Source organism: Lontra canadensis, unplaced genomic scaffold (genome assembly GCF_010015895.1).
Source record: "Lontra canadensis isolate GAN:19392208 unplaced genomic scaffold, GSC_riverotter_1.0 scaffold98, whole genome shotgun sequence".
In the NCBI taxonomy this organism is placed as follows: Eukaryota; Metazoa; Chordata; class Mammalia; order Carnivora; family Mustelidae; genus Lontra; species Lontra canadensis.
In genome coordinates this window covers 285314-306593 of record NW_022631092.1, presented here as the reverse complement: position 1 = coordinate 306593, position 21280 = coordinate 285314, and the positions used below count along the sequence as shown (strand labels likewise).

Here is a 21280-nt window from a genome sequence, read left to right as displayed (position 1 = left end):
GCGAGATCATGGATAACTGTCTTAATTTCATATGATTGAATTACTTTGCTTAGCATAACACCCTCTAGTTTCATCCACATTGTTGGAGATGGTGAGATTTTTTTTTTTGATGACCAAGTAGTATTCCATTGAATATATATACCACATCTTCTTTATCCATTCATCTGTTGACGGACATCTGGGCTCTTTTCCATAGTTTGGCTCTTGTGGACATTGCTGCTATAAACACTGGGCTGCACATGCCCCTTCAGATCACTACATCTGTATCTTTCAGGAATACCCAAAAGTGCAATTGTTGGGTCTCGGGTAGCTCTGTTTTCAACCTTTTGAGGAACCTCCATGTTGTTTTCAGGAGTGGCTATACCAGCTTGCATTCTTTGTGGGATTTTCTAATAGAACATTTAATATGTTCATTACTCAAATTCTTACTTCCAGTCTCTTCCAACTTCTCTTCAGATCTTTTTGATCTCAGGTATTGGCAGCTATATCCCTGTAGTTGTTCAGGCTAGAAATCTTAGAGTCCTCCTTGACTCCTGCTTTTCTCATAATTTGATGATGAATCCTTTTGCCTCTACTTTTAGTATCCATTGAGATTCCTGCTACTAATTGCTATCTGCTGCTTTCCCACTAGTCCAAGCCATTTATCATTGTTCTGTTGTATTACTCTCATTAACTACAGTTTCCTTGGCCTGTCCTAGCCCAGCTACTAATGGGATAATGGTTATTCTCAGCCAGCATACGAAATGATATTAAGCCAGATCATGTCTTGCCTGCTTAAAAACTATAATGGCTACCATTCTCATTTGGAAAGAAGTTCAAGTCCTTCCTTACTGTGGTTTGCAAGCTTTTACCTAATCTGGACTTCTCATTATGTCTCTGGCCTCATTTCCTGTTGTAAGTTTAAAATCCTTTATCCATATGTCTTGGGGCCAGAAAGGTAATAAAGTTAGTAAGTAATATTCCTTGTAGGGCTTGGAGCAACATTTGGTAGTCAGTGACAGTTAGCTTTCTTCAGGGAACTGTTTTGGATTCACATTAAGCAAAGGTAGAGACCATATAGCCACAAATAGGTTAGATCAGGGTTTGTTGTTACCAGATGAGTTTTGGTGCCAATTTTGTGAAGAACTTATGTTTTGGGAGCTTTTGGGATTTCTGGAATTGCTCTTAAGGGATTATGGATTTTGATTTTTTTCTTCTCTCCAATGGCCTTTTTGTTGTTCTTCAAACATCCCAGACATGCTCTCAACTGAGGACATTTTGTCTTTGACCTTGGATCTCCCTAGAATGCAGTTCCATCAGTTATCTTTGCTTACTTCACTTTGATTTCAGTCTCCGCTCTGATGTCCTCTCAGTTTCTACGCTGAGCTTCTTGTTTTCTTCCCTGCTCAGTTTTTTTCCATAACACTATCATCATTTGATATGAATTATTTTTTACTTTGTCGTTTCCTGTTTATTGTATTGTCCCTACTAGAATGTAGACTTGAAGTTCTTTTGGTCTCTTATTCTCTACTGTATCCCCAATGCCCAGAACAGTGTGACAGTATAGGTGCTCAATAAATAATTTGTCATATGACTGAGTGAATGAATTTTTCCATTTGGGGATTTTCTGGAACTTACTTGGATGAATTTATTTTTAGCATTTTCTTTTTGTGCCTGTGACCTCTGTTACTACAATAGAAGATGGTGAATACTTAAAGTTTTATCCTGCACATTCTTGAAAAGGTATCTTTGGGTTTAGTCAGTAAGCTTGACTTTTGCTGCATTTGTTACATAATTGGGCTAGAATTTTAAGTAGTGGTAGCACAAAAGGGTATGAAGAAGCCCTTTTCCCCCCCAAAATTCTGCTGTTTCTTAGAGTTCCTCTTTAAAGTTATTATTTTAAGAGTAATTAACTGGAAGAGTTAGTATACTTTGTGCTTTTATTCATTCTGTAGACCTCGTAGTATAAAAGGTACTTGAGAGTTTGATTAGGCAATGGATTATGTCAGATGAGAGGTAATTTTGGCCTGATCGTTTTATGCACAGGATTGATAGAAAGTGATCCTTACTTAGAATAGCTTATCCTGGTTTAACTGTCTTTGTTAAAATGTTTCTATTTCTTGTAACAATTTCCTAATTGTGTAGTTTATAGGCAAGCAATAAACAGCAAGATGTTTGAGGTGGACATGAAAATTGCTGCAATGCATGTAAAAAGAAAGCAACTCCATCAGCTACTACCTAGTCATGTTCTTCAGAAGAAGAAAAAGGTAAATTTAGAAAGTACTTACAAAAGCATTACTAGCATGATGTTTTTACTGTGTCCAGCCTATCCCTACTTCAGCATTTAGACTCCGTTTAAGGCATGCTTGAAGTAGATCACAGCATTTTAAAAATCTGTTACAGGGAGCAGTCCCATTATGTGAAACCTTGCTCCCAGTCGTGTTTCTTGCACATACTTGGAGACCTCAGACAGACTAGTAGTGATGCTTCCTGTCCTTATTTTACATAGGCTAATAGTCTTTTTCAGAGTCTTCTGTTTTTATCCATTTAATACCCACCTCAGTAGCTAATTTCCTTTCCTTTAAAAAGTAAATTAGGTAACATGTGGATAAATTACATGACTTTTTATAAAATGGCCTTGTTTTATTAAGAGTATAGATGTGTATTATTGAAAAATTAAGTTATTGAATATAAAGATCACAAACAGAGGTGACCAGAATTAATGTTTTATAGCATGTCGTTCTGGTAATAGTGCTTCCTGTCAAATAACTTACAGCCATATTTTTCTTTTATTTATTTATTTACTGACTTCCTTATTACATTTTTTCTTTAAATAACTATAAAGGACATATTTTTCTTATTTAAACTTACTGTAAAGGACATACTAGAATTTTAGTGCAGAGATGACAGTTACATTTTTACTTTATGTGATTTCAAGAATAGGTGGCTAATTTCTATAATGGAATATACATTGCAGTGAAAATGAATGGGTTAGAGCTACATATATTAGTATGTTCAGTTAAAAAGTTCTGATGAATATGTATTATTTAATAATTTTATAATTTTAATTTTACAAGTTTAAAAAATGTAAAACAATGTATTATTTAAGAGAATATGAAAGAAAAGTATAGCATATAGTATGATATAGGCATCTAAATCAAAGAGAAGAATTTTGGAGTAGATAAGCTGGTTCAGTTTCAGTTCCACTGCTTCCCTGCTGTGACTTGGGCCACTTGTATAATCAACATCATGTTCTGGATTTGCTTCTCTAAAATTAAGATAATATTCCTCATTAGATATTTTGTGAGGATGAAATGAGTTAATACCTGTAGAAAGTGGTTTCGACTAGTGCTTAGCACATAGCAAATGCTCGTATTTGTTTCTGTTGCCATCACCATAACTTGGGGGTAGAGGTACTTGCTTTTTTAGTCTGGTCTAAAATGCAGTTTTAAAAGGCACTTTTGTTTTTAAAGTAACTTGGTACATTAAAGCCTTTATGTGACTTGTTTTGTTCTCATCCTGATGCTTTTGTGAGTTAACTAAATAATCTAGAAAAGTGGCAAAAAGTACTGTTCTTTTCTCAAGCCATTTTATTTATTTGTAATAAAATATACATAAAGTTTGCCATTGAATAATTTTATTTTTAAACTAAAATATCAAGCCAGACATTTGTCTTCTGATTGTCCCTTGGTGTTATTAACGAGTTTAAGCAACCATACTTAAATGTGTCTTTACTCCATGTAAAAGTATATAAACATTTTGTGTGTTTTCAGAAGTCAATGTAAATAGATTGTTATGTTCTTTGAAAACATCTATTTATGTCTGAGGTAATTAGATTTTCCAGAACCCTTTATTCTCCGATTACCTTTTAAAACCCCTATTCACATGGTATTGTTGATATTTGAAACAACAAAAGTATAGTTTAAATAAATTTTATTTTTATTCTATTTCTTAAGGTATTACCTATCTAAATATAATCTTCTAGAAACAAAAAGGATTATTAGCATTCAGAAATAACTTACTTAGTCTAAACTTTGTTATTTATCAAATAAAGCTTAACTGTACTCTCATCACCCAGTAATAGCTACTTTTCACATTCCAGTGTGTATTTCTACATAGTCTCTTGGTGCACATATGTAATCACATATCATATGTATTTTTAAAAGGTTTTTGATGGTACATGCCCTTTTGTGACCTGCTTTTTGGGTGTTTATTATGTGTCCAAATTATATTACATTACAGATATGATGTGGCTGCCTAGTATTTCTTTGTGTGGCTATAGTATGACTATATCTGTACTTTATTTGACATCATGTGGATTATTTCTAAGTTGCCACTAGTAAAAAAACACTTTCTTGTCTTTAGAAGTAGTATCTAGAAATCTAGATCCATGAATCTTTTCTTAGACTCTTCTTGATTACTTCCTTTTATTAACTGCTTTTTATTTGCAAAGCACTGTATGAATATTTTTCTATGTTTTTAATGATACGACAACCCACAGGTATTGTCTAATAGAAGAAACCAAGTGGTTAATAAATTCGCCCATGGTTGTATAATAGGAGATGTGAATTCGACCTAGGTTTCAGTGCATGTGTGTTTATTTCTCTTTGTAGTATGTTCTGTCATTATTTATCTTTTATTAGAAAGTGTGGATAGATCATTTATGGTATCTTGGTATTGAAGTCTCTCGTGCCAAATTTGGTATAGACACAGGCAAAGCAGAGCAACTGTTTTGTGTTCAAACCAGCCAGTTAAAACCTTCAGGTTCACAGATCATCCTCAGCAGTGGCCTGTTGTCTCACAGATGTTTGATCACCTGGGCAGGCAGGTAACTATGTAGATTTAGTGTAATTTAGTTACTGTGAACTGGTGGAGAATGAAATTGGTAGCATTTTTGCATAGGAAAGAAGCTCATTAGAAAGTTCTTTTCACAACTGACTTCATAAACATGTGGCATTACTTTCTCTTCTCTCCATGCTGCTAGGTCTCATCTTCCCCATTTGATTAATATTGATTTATGTACAAAAGTAATGTCTGTAGTGCTAGATCAAAGAATGTCTTGTCATTTGGGGAACTGGAGCACACACATACACACAGAGACACACACACATATGGGAAATGGGTTTTTGTCAACAATGCAGTCGTTTCCATTAAAATGTTTCTGTAGGTAAGGGGAGCACCAAGGCTAAAAAGTATTCTGGAAAAAAAAAGCTGAAGAAATCAATTTGATATCGCAGTACTATTGATTGTAGAAACGGAAACTAAGTTCTTTAAAAATCATGCTTTATTTGGTTTTCCTATATTAAGTAACATGTTGAGTGCTTTGATTTTTGAGAAGCAGGACTAGCATTAGGATTTACATGTGGATATTAGGTTTCACTTTCAGGAAGTTATTTCTGCTGTTTCTATTTTCACAGGATAATTTATACTATTAGATGTACTGTGTTAAAATTCTAAGTTGGCAGGCAGAGCACCCGAAATTCTTTCTTTTGAGAGAGCCTCATTTATTTATAGATATTTAGAAGTGGTACTATGCTGTACTTATTTGATAATTTTTTTTGATCTTACATAATTTTATGTTCATTGTAGAATAATTAGAAATTGGTCACAGTCCCCAAAGCCAGAGATATTCATTGCTGGTACTGGCTTTATCATTAAGACTTTTTTCCTTCTATGTGTATGTGTGTGTACATATTTATAGTTGTCTGATTAAGATCCATGTGTTTTCACATTATAGTGCTTTCTGGTGTGCAGTGTATCTTGTGGAGAATGTGTACGTTTAATTAGCATTCCTTTCTCCTTTTTTCTCCCATGGAAGAATTGTAGTGTGTGTAGTCAGCCCTCTTAAAAGTCAGAAGGTGTGCATCTGCGAAATCTTCACCTTCTATTACAAGTCAGCAGGACTCGTCGGAGTTTTCACGCACTTACTGATTTATGCCGTGTCGTAGGAATCATTTATCAAAGTAAAAGATGTTCGTGTTTCAGAGATGTGGATAAACTATATTTGACTAAATATTTTATTAATCGCAGCATTCAACAGAAGGTGTCAGATTGGCGCCTCTGAACGACAGCAGCCTCGACTTGTCTATGGACAGTGACAACAGCATGTCTGTGCCTTCACCTACGAGTGCTGTGAGGACCAGTCCGCTGAACAGTTCGGGCAGCTCTCAGGGGTAAGGGAGTGCAGGGTGAGGCGGACTGGCTCTTCGCTAATGCGTTTGATGAGTCCTCTCGTTAGAGTCGTCTCTTGCGCATGTTATTTTTATTCCTTCTCATTCTTTAAAGATAGCAATTAAACTGATTTGGGGGGAAAGTAATTCTTTTAATCCTACTGTGTCATACTTGTACTCCGTTTTTGAGACAGGTGTATCGTAATTCAGCTGTGGGTGAATGTTAGCGCTGTACTCCCTCAGATTTCACATATAGGTGGTCCCTGACTAACATGGTTTGACTTAAGATGTTTTGACTTCACAGCGGTGTAAAAGCAGTCCACAGTCCGCAGAAACCACAATTTGAAGTCTGAATTTTGACCTTTTCTAGGGTAGCAGTACACACCACCGTACGATAGTCTTTTGTGGTACCTGGCACAGCAGTGAGCCTTAGCTCCCAGTCAGCCCTGCGCTCCCAGGGTCAGCGGCCACTACGCCCGCAACCATTCTGCACCCCTGCGGCCATTCGGTTTTCCCCTCTTAGTACAATATTCAGTAAATTACAGGAGGTAGTTAACACTTTGTTATAAAACAGGCTTTGCGTTAGGTGGTTTTGCCCAATTGTAGGCTAATGAGAGTGTCCAGAGCATGTTTAAGGTAGGCTCGCTAAGCTGTGATGTTTGGTGGTTATGTGTATTAAATGCATTTTTGACTTAAGGTATTTTCAGTTTATGGTGGATTTAACTGGATGTAACACTATCTTAAGAAAGATCTGTATTGAGGCTTCTCCTGCCTCCAGGTAACTGTATGGTGCTAAGGAGAATGGACAAGAGGGACAAAATCGCCTTTCTGTCCTGGGGCTGCTTACATCTGTATAGCTGGGGAGCAGATGTGTGGACATACTGGGGGTCTTCTAAGGAAGGTGAAGGTCTTTGTGGGCTGCTTTTAATTACAGGAAACTTTTTTTTTTTTAAAGAATTAAGTGTCTTTAAAATTATTTAACACAGCTAAACATTTTTGTTAACGAAAGAAATAACATGGCTATGGTGGCAAGAACTAGAACACAAAGAGCTGTATTTATGTTTAATCTTCTGTAAATTTTTCCAGTGTATCCTTGTAGAGTCTTTTTTATTTTTAATGGAAATACTAGGTTACCTTCAAAGGGATTTGTATAAAAGCCTTTTGTATTTTGAGTTCATGCACATGTATGTAAAATAGTAACTTCAGAGTAATGAAGTAAGGAACTAAGTAAGTAACTGCAGAAGCTTAAACAACGGTAGTTTCCTATGTAATACAGAGTAACATCTGTAAATAAGACTTCTGGATTTTAAGTTTGTAATTGTATATTTGCTTAGCATATTTTGAGTATTTATTATGCACTAACCATTTTGCCAGCTCTTTCTGGTTTTCTTTCTGCATCTGTGGTGGTGCTCTGGCCAGCTCTCCCTTTCTGTTTAGATCATTAGATGTGTGTGCCTTTGAGGATGCTCTTGTCCTGGCTCAGTATTCTCCCTGGGGGAGTGGGATCATCTGCGCTTATTGACTTCATTTACTTCTGTGTACCAGTGAACGCCAAAACTTTTTTTTTTAAGATTTATTTATTTGGGAAAGCATGAATGGGAGGGACAGAGAGAAAGGAAGAGTGAGAATCCAGCAGACCCGTGCTGAGCACAGAGCCCGAAATAGGGCTCAATCCCAGGGCCCCAAGATCATGACCTGAGCTGAAACCAAGTGATGGACACTTAAATCGACTGAGCCATCCGGGCGCCCCTGTACTCCAAAGCTTTAATAAGCTGATAGTCCTGGTTAAATGCAGATGTCTTGTAGGCACCAAAAGTTGAAGTCCTTTCTTGCCGCCACCTTGTCAGGGCGTCATTGTGCCACAGTTGCAGAGGCCAGCTGTATCTGAGGGAGTGAGAATAACCAGAGGACTTTGTGCTTTTATTTTTCTTTCAAGGGGTAATTAAAATGAGATTATTTAACTGCGATAGGATTTATTTGAGACAAAAAAGTTGAAGAGATAGAGTAAAGAATGGATTATTTCAGTTTCCGGAAATGACAGGAGGGAGTAGGATCCAGAACATAGAAGAGGAAGGATGGCTTTGAAAGCCTTTGTTGTTTATCTGGGCCACTGGGTGGTCTTTTAGGGTGTCACGAACCCTTAGAAATTTATTTCTGTTTCTTAGACCATCTTATTTATAGCCTTTGACAGGATTTTCTTAAACCTCAGATCCATTAAGTCTTTTCCCCTAAATCAGATACAGATTGTTTTTAAAACTGTCCTGTTTAATAGGCTAGTCACTAGCCAAATTTAAATGTGGTGATTTAAATTTATTAATATTAAATAAAATACTCAGTTTCTCACCAGCCGTATATCAAGTGCAGAGTAGCTGCATCTGTATGGTGACTACCGTAGTGGATAGCACAGCTGTGAGACATTGTTCCAGAGGGTTCTGTGGGACAGCACTGCTTTAGAGTGAGCGCTTTGGGATGTTGGTCATATTTATCAAATAAAGTCAGTTACTGATGTATATACACAGAAGTAAAACCAAAGAATCGTTTCCTTCAAATAATAATTTCCATATTAAATTTTGTTACGGAATTTTATTTTATACTTTCCTGTTTGCGATTTTCACTTTTTTTTTTTTTTTTTTTTTTTTTTTTTTGCAAAAACAGTCCCGCTCCAGCTTTAAAAGCAGCATCTGTGACCAACATACAGGCCACTGAAGTTTCTGTGCCGCAAGTAAATTCCAGTGAAAGCTCAGGGGGTAAGGAGATGGGGTGACAGGCTTGAGAACCCTTACACAGCGCTTGGTGTTCGCCTTCATTTCAGAGGGTAGCTCTGTTTGTTGATTAAGTGGTCGAATTCGGTTTTTTAATGTTACTGTATTACTATTGATGAAAAAATAAAACTCAGAGACTTAAAGCTTTACTTGTGACTTGCTGTTGACAGGATTTACTGTAATTTTTATGGTGTTCATGTACTTACCTACTTAGGTACATCGAGTGAAAGCATTCCTCAGACTGCCACACAACCAGCCATTTCACCACCACCAAAGCCTACGGTCTCCAGAGTTGTTTCTTCAACACGTCTGGTAAACCCACCACCTAGACCTTCAGGAAATGCAGCAACAAAAATACCTAACCCTATAGTAGGAGTCAAGAGGACATCCTCACCTCATAAAGAAGAGAGTCCTAAGAAAACCAAAACAGAAGAGGTATCTATATATTAGTTAGCCATGGGAATACCAGTCTGCCTATTTTAAAGTCCAATAGAAGAAAATCTTTGTGAGCCAAAATTAAGAAGCAGCAAGGAAGAAAGCATTTAGGAAATGTTCAGGTAGTGCCTTAGGGCCATAGTCTCTCTTCACCCTTCTACTGTCTCAGTGCCTACCTCGTCCATAAAGCTGGGCCTCGTTTAAACTTAGCTTGTCTAGTTTATAGCACAGTTTAGCATGTCATCTCAATTTCTCTTTCTCTCGTAGCTGTATCTTTTACGTGTACTGATTCTTTGATAGCCCCTTTGGACATAGTTCCAGGATCCAAGTGGAGTTTTGGAGTTTCTTATACCATACTTGGTGTTACAGGGTTACTGACTACGAGAGGTTTTCAGGGAATTCTTACTGAATAACTGGCCAAAGTTGCAAAATCAGATTAATTTTGAGACCTTGAATAACTGCTTCCTCCAACCCTTCAGGAAAATTTTCTCACAATACTTTCACTTTTTATAGTGGCCAATTTGCCTTGCCAAAGTCTCAGATAGTTTTAGGGAAGCCGTTAAAAGTGTACGTTGATTTTGGTGTGCGTTTTGAAATATAAAACAGAAGTAAGTAGGCTTGTCACACAATTTCATTGCTCCCTGGTCTCACTCTCCTGTTTTTTTCCAGTTAGTAGGACAGTCACCGTTGTCCCAGAGATGACAGTCCAAAAACTAATTTTATTGTGATTTTTGGTTGAAATTTTGTTACTTAGGAATTTACTCATTTCATCAAAGTTCCTTTAGAATGGGAAAAAAAAATCCGGATTTTTCTCATGAGAGTGTTTTGATCTGTAATAGTGAAATGTTATTGTCACTAATTTGTCAGTATTCTATTCCCTAGCTTATTCTGAAGCCTATTGGTTTAAATTTTTTTTGAATATGGTCCCTATTAACTGAATATGAATAACTTGATGAATTTTGTCACTCTAATGGTCCTGAATTAAGAATGATTATATCATATCACGCTTTACAACTCCTATCCTGAAAACCCATCTGCGTAGTTAATTTTTAAGGCAATGATTTTCAGCCTTGCTTGCATATCAGAATTTTTCAGAGTGATTTTTCCTTCCCTCCTAATAGAGATTTTACAGCCTCCTCCAGATACACTGAATCAGAGACTCCAGAAGTTAGGCCTGGGAATCTTTTATTCAAACCCCCAGTGCCGCATGACTTTGTTGTGCAGCAACCTAAAAGTGTGCTGGTTTTGGTGGAACTGCACATTTGTGTGTCTCTTGATACTTGTTTGGAATTTGGCAGAGCATTGCAGAATTCAGAACTCACATTTCTTTTGATCTTAGTAAAGTACACATAAGGATAACTGGAGATGCCTATTCATTCTGTTTACTTCTGTTAATGGTTTAATCCCTTAATGGCTCCTGAGAGCTCTGACTCATGGAGTACCAGCATAATGTTGGTAGTTTCATTTGCACTTACCTTGGTAGAAAACACTCCTGTTTCCTGTCTAGATACGAAGGCAGTAGGATTGTAGGATTTTTTAACTTACTATGGACAATTTTAAGTCTGTACACAAGTAGAGAGTCATTCCCACTGCAGCTTTGGGAACAGTGGGCTCTGCCAGTCCCTACACCCTTCATTCTGTGGGCCTTTTCCATCTCCCTCTATCTATATTACAGAAATTAAAAATCCAGACATCATATATCATCAGTATTTTTTAAATCCTGTATCTAAAAGATAAGGATTACAAAAAAGAAAGCATAAACAAACTAAACTTATCCTGCTTAGAAAAATCAAGTATCTAGTCAGTGCTCAACTGACCCCGATTGCATCATCATTGATTTTTCTTTTTTTTAAGTCTTTGTTTGTTCCATTCTGTAACTACATAAGATCCCTGTATAGCTATTTATTGATTTCTCTTAAGTATTCTTTAAAACAGACTTCCCTCCCTTTTTTCCCTGCAATTTTTTTTTTTTTTTTTTAATGTTTTCTCAGAGTCTGGGTTTTGTTTATCGCAGCCTCATGGAGTTGACTAACAAAAACAGCTTTATGATATACAAGAGACGTGAGGGTCTGAGGTATCTCATGGGCTGATCTCCTCATTTCCCAGAAGGAGGAGCTTGAGTTTCGGTGGTTTTTCCGTTTATAAGGCTAATTAAAGTCAGTTAGGATTAGAACCCAGGCCTAAATCTCATGGTGCTAAAGGAGAAATTATTATGAATATCATCACTTTGGAGCTCTCCTCAACTGGATCTCTTATTTTCTGTTAATGAGTACTTGGTATTAGAAATTTTAACCAGATAGAAACACTGGTCTTAATTAATCATGTGCTAACATGTATACAGACAGGGAGGTTCAGGGTGGTCAGGAGGTGTACTGCCCCTTGATTTGCATCATAGGCGAAGGCTTTACAGATATGTAAAATAAAAATAGACTAATGTTTGCCCTGGATTGTATGGTTAAGTGATGCTACCTATGTATTTTTAAACTTTTTCTTATGGAAAATTTCAAACATGTACAAAATTTTAATGAACAGTCCTGTTTGTATCACTTAGCTTCCACATTTAACAGCTCACGGCCAGCCTCCTTCATCTACACATCTACTTCCTTTCCCTTGTTATGAAGCAAATCCCAGGCATAGCATTTCAGCCATAAATATTCTGTGTGTATCTAAAGATAAAGATTTCTGAAAACACAACTACAGTATATTATGACCATATGTGTGTGTGTGTACATATCTATATATGTATATGCCAGTATATTTACGAGTATTAGCAATAATTCCATAATGCTACGTATCCAGTCAGGTTTGATATTTGCCTAGTTATGACAAATTACTGTTCTTGAAGTTTGTAATGTTTGCAGGATACAAATAAGATCCTTATTAGAATTTGTTAACTGTTAAATCTCTTCTACTCATAGAAATATGTTTCTATGTCTTGTTATAAAGCTGCATTTAAAATTATAATTATGCCTAGTAAATACAGCAGAGAAATTAGGGTTAAAATAGTTATTCTTAAAGGGATATTAATTGCAAATATGGGGAGGGGAAGTGGAGCCATCTTTGGCCTCCCTTTTCCTTCCTTTATCAAATGAGTTGTTTTTTAATATAACTCTAATAAATTTAAAAATTAAGACTGGGAAGAGAGCATTTCTCAAACCACCTGTTCTTCAGGATGTTACTAAGTTTTACTAAGCAAGGGGGATTCTGTGGTTAATAGCAAGGGGGATTCTGTGGTTAATAAGTTGGGGAAAGTTAAAGAGGTATTCTTTATAGAACTTCTCAGAACCTTTTATAAAAAGTGCTGATATGTATGTGAATTTCCCAGAATGGGGGTGATAGGATTCCAGGTTTCTAAATTGTTACATCAAAGAACTCTTTTTTTTCTCTTCCTTACAAAAAATATTTTATGAACTTAGTGGTTTTAGGAAAGTACTTTAGGTGGTATTGCTTAACAGTAACAGCTTTCTTCATATTCTTTGTTTGGAAGATATTGAAGCCAAATTAAAGTACGTTACATTAAAAATTTTTTTCAAGTGAATGAGTAATCTACTTGAAGGCCATAGTTGATCTTACAGGTTAAATTATTTTATAATTAAAAAAATTTTTTTATCAATTAAAGCATTGATTGGCAGATAATCTAAATTTTTCATTTTAGAGAATAAAGCTTTTTTTTTCAAAAACAGGATGAAACAAGCGAAGATGCTAACTGTCTTGCTTTGAGTGGACATGATAAAACAGAAACAAAGGTATACTAATTTAGCCTTGGAATACATACACAAGAGTATGGAAGATGTGATAGAAATGTCTCTAGAATATTGTATTGTCTTTTTCGTTCTCTAGGTTGTAGGTCGTTTTTAGTATTCTTTTTAGAGAAGTGTTTGTCCCTTTTGAATGTTAATTTATAATGGTGAAATTGAATTTCTCAAATGTTTGAGGTCCTTCTAAATGCAGGGTAATTGGGTGGATACTGAATGGCATAAAATGACAAGTGAGCCATGTTCCATGCCTTTAAAGGAACTTGTAATTAAGTAGAGAAGATAAGAGGTAGAAGCAACTAATTATATTATCAGAGAAGATCAGAGTAATTGAGGCTGCTGGGGTGGTGTGAAGGGCAGGAGCAGTGGGTTGTTATTTCTGACTGAAGAAATATTAAGAGGCTTTGTAGGAAGACCATGTAGTATTTGACGTAGTCCTTGAAGGATATATAGGATTTGGGGCAGTCCAAGAAGAGAAGGTCATCTCACTCTTGGTGCGAACGTATGGTATGTTTTGAGAACCAGTGTTTGGCAGAAGGTTCTGGCAAGAGCCTTTTGGAGTGCATGGGGCCTGAGATGAGGTAGATGAGATGAGAGAGAGTGATTTAGCCAAACCACATTAGACTCCGGACATCATTTTTTCAGAAATTGGAATGTACTGTCGGCTTTTAACTTTTTCTTATTGTAGAAAATTTGGAAATCCTCCTCCTCCCAAATTATTCCCATAATCGACATTTTAGGAAGTATTCTTTTGGGTCTTTATAGATTTTATTTGGGCACACATACTAATGCCTTTTGCTTTCAAATCTTTATTCACTCTGTAAACCAGGAAAAATTGTTCCTTTGATTATATAATTTACAAAATATTAATAGCTATCTTAAGGCCATAACCATATTGTATTCAATCAGTTCCAATTGTTGCAATTATTTCTGTTAAAAAAAAGAGAGTTCTTTCTTACTGTAGTATTGACTGTGGGTAAATACCTGCTGTCCATTTATATTTATTAGACTAAATTAATGAAAAAGGAGTTACTGAGGCAAATAGTATGCTTACTTGTAAAACTCAGTAGATCACTCCAGTTTGTGCTTCAGAAAGCCCGTGCTTCCATTTCTGTTACCTGCATCCTGTTTACCCTCTTTTGTTTCATAAAAGAAAATTCACATTTCATTGTTTTATTACTATATATGTTGTTTTACAGAAATTCAGATTTTTACATGTTTATTTTCATCTGTTTCTGGATATATGTAGTATTTTGTTTTGTGCACAGCTTTAAAAACGTTGAGAGCAGTGGCATGACGTGATTCTCCCTGTATTTTCAGATAATACTTAGAGTAGATCAGTGCATTGATTTTTGAGGAGGGGGAGGAAAAACCAAAAAAAAAAAAAAAAAAGAGGAATATTTTAGGGACTTTTTTTTACTTTTAATCAAAGGTGTGGGAGCAGTTTTTATCCTTTCGAAAAGGTAGTTTTATTTAATAATATTAACCAGGTTTTGTTTTTTTCACATAAGCTAGGGCTTAGAATTCTAGTGTATTAATTATTGTCTGGGCAACATTTCATAATGTGCCTGTGTGTGTCTTTAATTATTATCTGCTCCAAATGTCTAAGTTGGAGGTAGTTGGAAAGTCAGGAGATACTCTGACCGTGCCCATGGAGTTGAAGTAGGCAAATAGAAATATATGTGATGTGACGGGCGAGGCAGCCTGCGGCCAGGCTTGCTACATGATCTTGTGATGTGGTCCCATCTTTCTCTTGATCCTCCTGTCTTCCAAGTTGTCTTCTTTATTAGCCACCAAACCCAGTCATGTTCTTTTATTCTTTTTTTAAGTCTCTTTCCTCCCCCGTCCTCTTTGTCTCACAGGAACAACTTGATACAGAGACAAGTACAACTCAATCAGAAACTATTCACACAGCGGCTTCTCTGTTGGCCTCTCAGGTACTAAGTGCAAAAAGCAAGGAGAGTTTTATAAATGTTAAGATTAGTGTGGTATAATGAATTAAAATGAGCATATACAGAAGACTGTTAAAATTCTCACTGTAACAGTAATTAACTCACTAGCATATCAGTGTGTATCGTAGTTTCAAGGTAGGGCATCAGATTCGATAGAACCGTTGTTTTGCGCTGTCAAGATGCTAACCCATCTCCTTATATGTTACTTGATACTGCAAATTATTTAAATCCTCACTAGTCACAATATGCAGTATTCATATAAAGGTTTTCTCTACAGATCAAAGAGTGAATTTTGAATCATGACAGAACTAAAAAAATTTCTTTGTGCATCTTTTTGTGAGGTTAAAATGATTTTTTCTTTTTAAAATGTGTTTCTGTCTCACATTTTACTCCTGATTTTCAATTATTAATTTAATGTAACCCATAATTCTTTCAAATTATTTATTTGTCCTAGAAATTTTGTGATAGTCCCTTCTTACATACAGTAGGCACCTAGAATCAATTTTTTTGAATACTGATTTGTGAACCTTCGTTTTGTTTGTGAAACAATGGTTTTCTTTTTGAACCCTTTCAGTTTGAGTATACGTGGAATCTAGGGTATACTCTGACACATAGTAAATACTTTCTTTAAGTAGACGTGGAGCTGGTGATGCTCTGCAGCCCCACTGAGATCATTGCTGCTCACGGTGAGGCTGCGGAACTGACGGAGTGATATTTGCTGCTTTGTGGCTCAGAGTTATCTTAATGTGATAATTTTAAGATGTGTTTTTGCTAACTATTAACCCTCATAGCCTCTAAAGGGAGAAATACCATTTTGACTTTCTAGAATGTCTTTTATTTCCATAATTTTTATCTAATAAAAATTTGGGATGGAGGAAGTAACTAAAACAACACGAGGAAATGTGCTTGGCATTGATAACCTGGACAAAGTAGTCTGTCAGGCTTAAGCTCCTGTGATGTGACTGCATGTCTTTTGGCCTGCCACATTACTCTGGGGAACTGTTTTCAAAGTTTGTCTTGTTAAATTCATCCCTATGGTGATGAGTACTCGTGGGTAATTTACCTTTTTATATTTTTATGGGGAGGTAGAACTTAATTTCTAATGGAAAGATTTGTAGAGACATTGAGAGAAAAATGAACCAGTTAATAAAAAGAATGATGATGTAGATTACAAAAAAAAAAAATACCTATATTTGATGATATAAGGGGTATATGTCTTTCCGGGAGATAATTATACTATTGTGGCTGTGTGTAATAAAGAATCCTTACTGTTTTGAGATAACTTGAGATACTTACAAAACATCTCTGGGATTTGCTTCAGAGTAAGCTTGGGAGTGAAGGTGGGGGGACAGTGGATGGTTCTAGTTGGGCCGCTGGCTAAGCTTGGTAATGGCTATATGGGATTCATCATAGAACGTGCTCTACTTGTGTGGATGCTTGGAATTTCCCATAATAAAACATTTAAAAATTTATCTCTCTGTTTTTGAATGTTAAAGAAGGCTTGTGATTTAATTGTTTTTTTAACATGAAGTTTTCCTAAAATTTAGAATAACTAAATTATTGCTGAGTTGTATAGACTTAATTTAATAATGTATAGGGTCAGAAAATAATGTCTTGGTAACTGCTTCTCCAGGGTGTGAGGTGAACTTTAAGTGTTCTCCCACACGGGGGTGCTCCAGCACCAGTTAACTTCACAGCTGTTAGTGTTACTACGAGTAAATACAGTTTAACATGACTTTAATAATTATATGATAGGTCATTCTTAGAGGAGTGTGGCTGTAAAAGCTGTATTTTAAGATTACTTAAGAGTTTTCTGTGTATTGCTAAAATATTCATATTTTATTATCTGAAAATTACAAGTATAGAACAAATAATCTTATAGTCATATTTATTTGCACTTTATTCTTGTTTCTCTTTAAATTTTTAGTACTTCTATGGTAAGGTTTCCATCCATTTCTTAGAGAGTCAAGCAGTGGAACGTAAATCTCATTTTTAAGTTACAGTGCTTTGAACAATGTTGTGTTCTTTGCTTTCGTTCTCAGAAAACATCCAGTACAGACCTTTCTGATATCCCTGCTCTCCCTGCAAATCCTATTCCTGTTATCAAGAATTCAATAAAACTGAGATTGAATCGGTAAAAACAACCTCAGGGGTCCATAAACAATCTCTGCCAACTCAACCTGTTGTCTTCAAATGCTAAAAAAGGAGAATGGAGGGTACAAGACTAGACATGACTGAAAATGGATTTAGGTTTTTTTGGTGACCTCCCTTACTGGGCTAATCAGCACTTGATCGGAAGTCCAGGTTAGTATGTGAAGCCAGGAGTACTATTATTATTGTGTTAGCAACAGTTGCATTAACTATTTCAAAAAATTACTGCCTTTAACAAAAAAACAAAAACAACAGAAAAACCAACCTCAAGCTATATTTGTATCCATAATTTGACATCTGGATTGGGTTTATGTTTGATGCATTGTTTGGAAAATTTGCAATACAAACTGGCATAAGAATTCCTTGTTCAATGATGCACTTTTATGTATTTTTTTATTAGAAAGTAGAACTAATTTTAGATTTTCAGCTTGATGGATTTTCATTTTTTCCTGAAAAATTTCCTTTACCATTAGTCTTCAAATCGGATACCATTGTGCAGTGGCGTACTGTTCTACTTCAGAGAAAGGATAAGAGGACATCTAGTTCAGTCCCAGTGCGGTAGCTGCAACCCTTAACAATGAAATGTCAACTCTAAGGGTGTATATTTGACATTGAAATAATAATTAGGAAATAGTTGGTTTTGATGGGGTCATGATTAAGAAGTGATATATTAGTTTTATTTATAGAATTGTTTAGAGTGTATACAAATCAGCGATCAGCCAGCAAATATTTTTCTTTGAGCTTATTAAGCTCCATATTCTTTTGCCTTCAATCTGTTGTCTTTGAAACAAAGCTCTTTGCTCCTTCCCCCTTTTCTTTTTCCCTATTTGCTTATATGCATAAGATAGAACTTAATTTCATAAGAAACAAAATGCCAGTATTTTCTTAAGCCATGATGTGAAGCCAATGATCCTGTGGCCATGCGGCACAGAGCACTAAATTTCGGTCTCGGGGCTGAAACTTTAGGGTGACTAAAAGAAATGCGAGTGGAACGTGATGCCCTGTCTGGGACGGCCATTCGATCTCTGGACATGCGGAATTTTGTACACTCCACAGAACTCCTCTCTGTAGTAAAGTTGATTTTCAATTTTAAACACGTGGGCAAAAGGCATTTTCTCCAAGAATTTTAAAGTAATTTTTATTTTTAAATGGTTGACCAAAATTTGTCAGTAAATTTTACATGTAGAAACATTTTAAAAATCATTTCTAGCAAGCACTTGGCATCTAGTCAGCTCTCTACTCCTTTTTCATTTTGTTTTATCCGATCAATAGATTAGGAACTCCTTTCTGCAAAGAAAAGAAGTCCTCATAATTAAGCAGTAGAGCATCCATCGTCACGAAGTATGAGGGGTGCTGGATGTTGATAAAGTTAGTTATTCTTTCCTAATCTGGACAAAGCAGACCTAGCATTTTCTGATGAGCATGTTTATGAATCTTCATCGTGCTCCGTCCTATCACATGTGCATTTTCCATGTTAAACTGCAGTTACTTAAACTCTTCCCCATCCTCCTAAATTAATTTTCCAAAGTTGGAGTGTAGTCTTTCCCCTTAGGCTATGCATTAATTGAGGCTTTCTTTTCAACGTACCTTATGATGTCTAGTAGGCAGTGTTTCCGCTTCCCACATCTTCGCTCCGCACACTCACCTTGCCCTTCCTCCCACCACCTAAGAAAAAAAGATGGTCATGCTAACAGGTGAAGTGTACAAGGTGTGTGTGTGTTTTGTGTAGCTTCAGAGTTAGATTGAAATTGCCAGGCGCAGACTTAGTCTTGTCATTCTGTTTACACATTGGGGGAAAAATTCAGTTTATTAAACGTTTCATGTAACTGCACCCAAGTTTTGCCAAGCTGGAAACTTGGACCTTTTCTGTGTAGTGACTTTTTAATTCTAGTTTTCATAACCTGGAGATCAGACTGTTGCTTTCGCATGATGTATGTAGTGTCTCATGACTGGAGTTTGCTTTGTTTTATAGTATCTGTACTCCTTGTATTTTTCAAGAGCTATTTTGTAAACAGATGATGTATTTCTCCATTGAAAACACAATAAAAAAAAAAAACAGCACAATCCCACAGTCGGCTGGTTTCTTTTGACTGACTTTATTTCTCTTGTTTTTCAGTGATAAATCGGTTCTGCTTTAAAGTTTATAGTGTGGCCGTAAGTGAAGATTTGCAAAAGAATTTACTTTGTTTACATTTAGAGACGATGTGCTTCTGGTTCGTTTGTGCTGTTGGTGGCAGCCTAGTATTAACTGATACCTTCCGTGATCACTGTTCTTCATATAAATGATCATTGGGGAGGAAAACGTGAATGTAGTCACTAATAATTCCCTCTCCACCATCCCATTGCCCACAGAACTTATTTTGTGTATGTAGACGCTATGCCTTTTCTGTATATTTGTTTCGTGCATGTAGACGTGTACTGCTTGGTCATTTCCTTTTCAGAACTGTTGGTTTTCAATGCAGTTGGTGATTTATTTCTATGTCAGCAGGTGGCACTGTTGTTTTTCAGTGAATTTAGGATTATAGACCACAAACCGGCTAGGATCTTCTGTTTCTCATTTTACTAAACCCAAATCAGATACTGCTTTTTTTAAACCCCCAAATGCTCAATATTGGATACGAAACTCATGGATTAGGAGAGAACTGCTTTGAATGTTTGTAATGGCCAACTCCTGACTCTGGCGATCTTAAGTGCTTCCAGTGGAGGGATGGACCTTCTGATGTCAAAGCCATTATTCTAATGAACATGCAGTTGTGTTTATTTTTTTCCGAAATTCCAAATCCTGATACCTTTATTATATATAAAACAAGATATGACTGCAACATGGGATGACTTGTCATTAAGCTTTTGGGACTGTTCAGTAAAAGGGAAGATACTGTACAAATTACCCTTGACTCCATTGTTCACATCTACAGAGTTGAACTTGGGGGACTTCCTCTACCTCGATAGACACCTAAACATGGGACTGAATTGCCCACTTTCGGACTTTGATCGCCCACGTGGTCTTTTGGCTTTTTGTGCATCTTGCTGAATTTGTAAAACAATTGGAAGTTGTGTGTTTTGTGGCTCTGGGTATATTCTGGAATAAAGTTTGTATTTTTCTAATTAACACCTGTTTTTTTCTCCACACAGAAAAATGTTTTAGAGCTCTGCGTAGTATTAATTCTGCCTGCACTCAAGGTGGCAATGAATGATCAGCAGCTCCAAGTAGTAATTTATGTAGGAAAGGGTAGATCGTTAACATCCATCAGCTTGTAGACCAGGCCCTGGGAATGCTCACTGTTCGTGCACTTAAATGCATTTAAGCAAAAAGAGAAACTGTTTATCTAAAAAGGTACTGAATAATCCTTTGGCTATACTTTTGCCTATTTTAATTCTGATAAAAGAACAGCACAAGGAAAAGTAATTGCTTTTAGCCTGAATTGTGTGGTTTTTTTTTGTTTTTGTTTTTAATTCTCTGCTTTATTCCTTCACTGTTTTTTTTCCAAACCAGAATCCAAATGGATGCTGTCTTAACTTAGGCCTGAACTTCTTGGTACGTGAGCAATTAAGTGTGTTCTGTAATAAACATGACTTTCAGTCATAGAGCGACAAGTGGTCTGTTTATTTCTGTGTAGTATCTGTTTTTCATATTTGTATAATCAATTTATTCATCCTTTCTCTATACTTACCAGTTTAAACATTCTTGTGACATCTTACGTAGCTTTACTGGCATCAAGAACGATAGCATCAGTATTTCTGAGCCATGTATTTTAGAAGTGGTTGCGTATACTTCATCCTAGAACTGATTTCATATATTTGGGAAGTCATTTCAACTTCTGCTTCTCTTCCTCAGAGACATATTTTTTTCTCCGTGTTCTGTGAACATCATTGTAGCTGATCAGTGATCAATCATACATGGATTTTGCTGAAAGGTTAGAATTTTTTAAGTGCATTTTCTTTCCTCATCTCCCAGTTCACAGGCCTTTCCTCAAAAGGGTAGAATTATGCTATACTCAAGTTCACATCTCATAAAGCTCACATTTGTCTGAAACGTTGTGATTGTAATTACTGTGCTTTTCTTCTGCATTTGCCTT

At 36.1% G+C, this 21280-nt stretch overlaps 1 protein-coding gene across 1 annotated transcript in view; it reads left to right on the top strand.

Annotated features, from left to right (window-relative positions):
- PAPOLA (poly(A) polymerase alpha) overlaps positions 1 to 20309 on the top strand; it is a 59115-nt gene extending 38806 nt beyond the window's left edge. The window contains exons 16-22 of the mRNA XM_032837314.1: positions 2125 to 2246; positions 6010 to 6151; positions 8795 to 8896; positions 9126 to 9346; positions 13030 to 13092; positions 14964 to 15038; positions 17096 to 20309. Coding sequence (XP_032693205.1) covers positions 2125 to 2246; positions 6010 to 6151; positions 8795 to 8896; positions 9126 to 9346; positions 13030 to 13092; positions 14964 to 15038; positions 17096 to 17191 — 821 coding nt within the window. The 3' untranslated portion in view covers positions 17192 to 20309. The remainder of the gene's footprint in view (positions 1 to 2124; positions 2247 to 6009; positions 6152 to 8794; positions 8897 to 9125; positions 9347 to 13029; positions 13093 to 14963; positions 15039 to 17095) is intronic.
- The last annotated feature ends 971 nt before the right edge of the window (positions 20310 to 21280 follow it).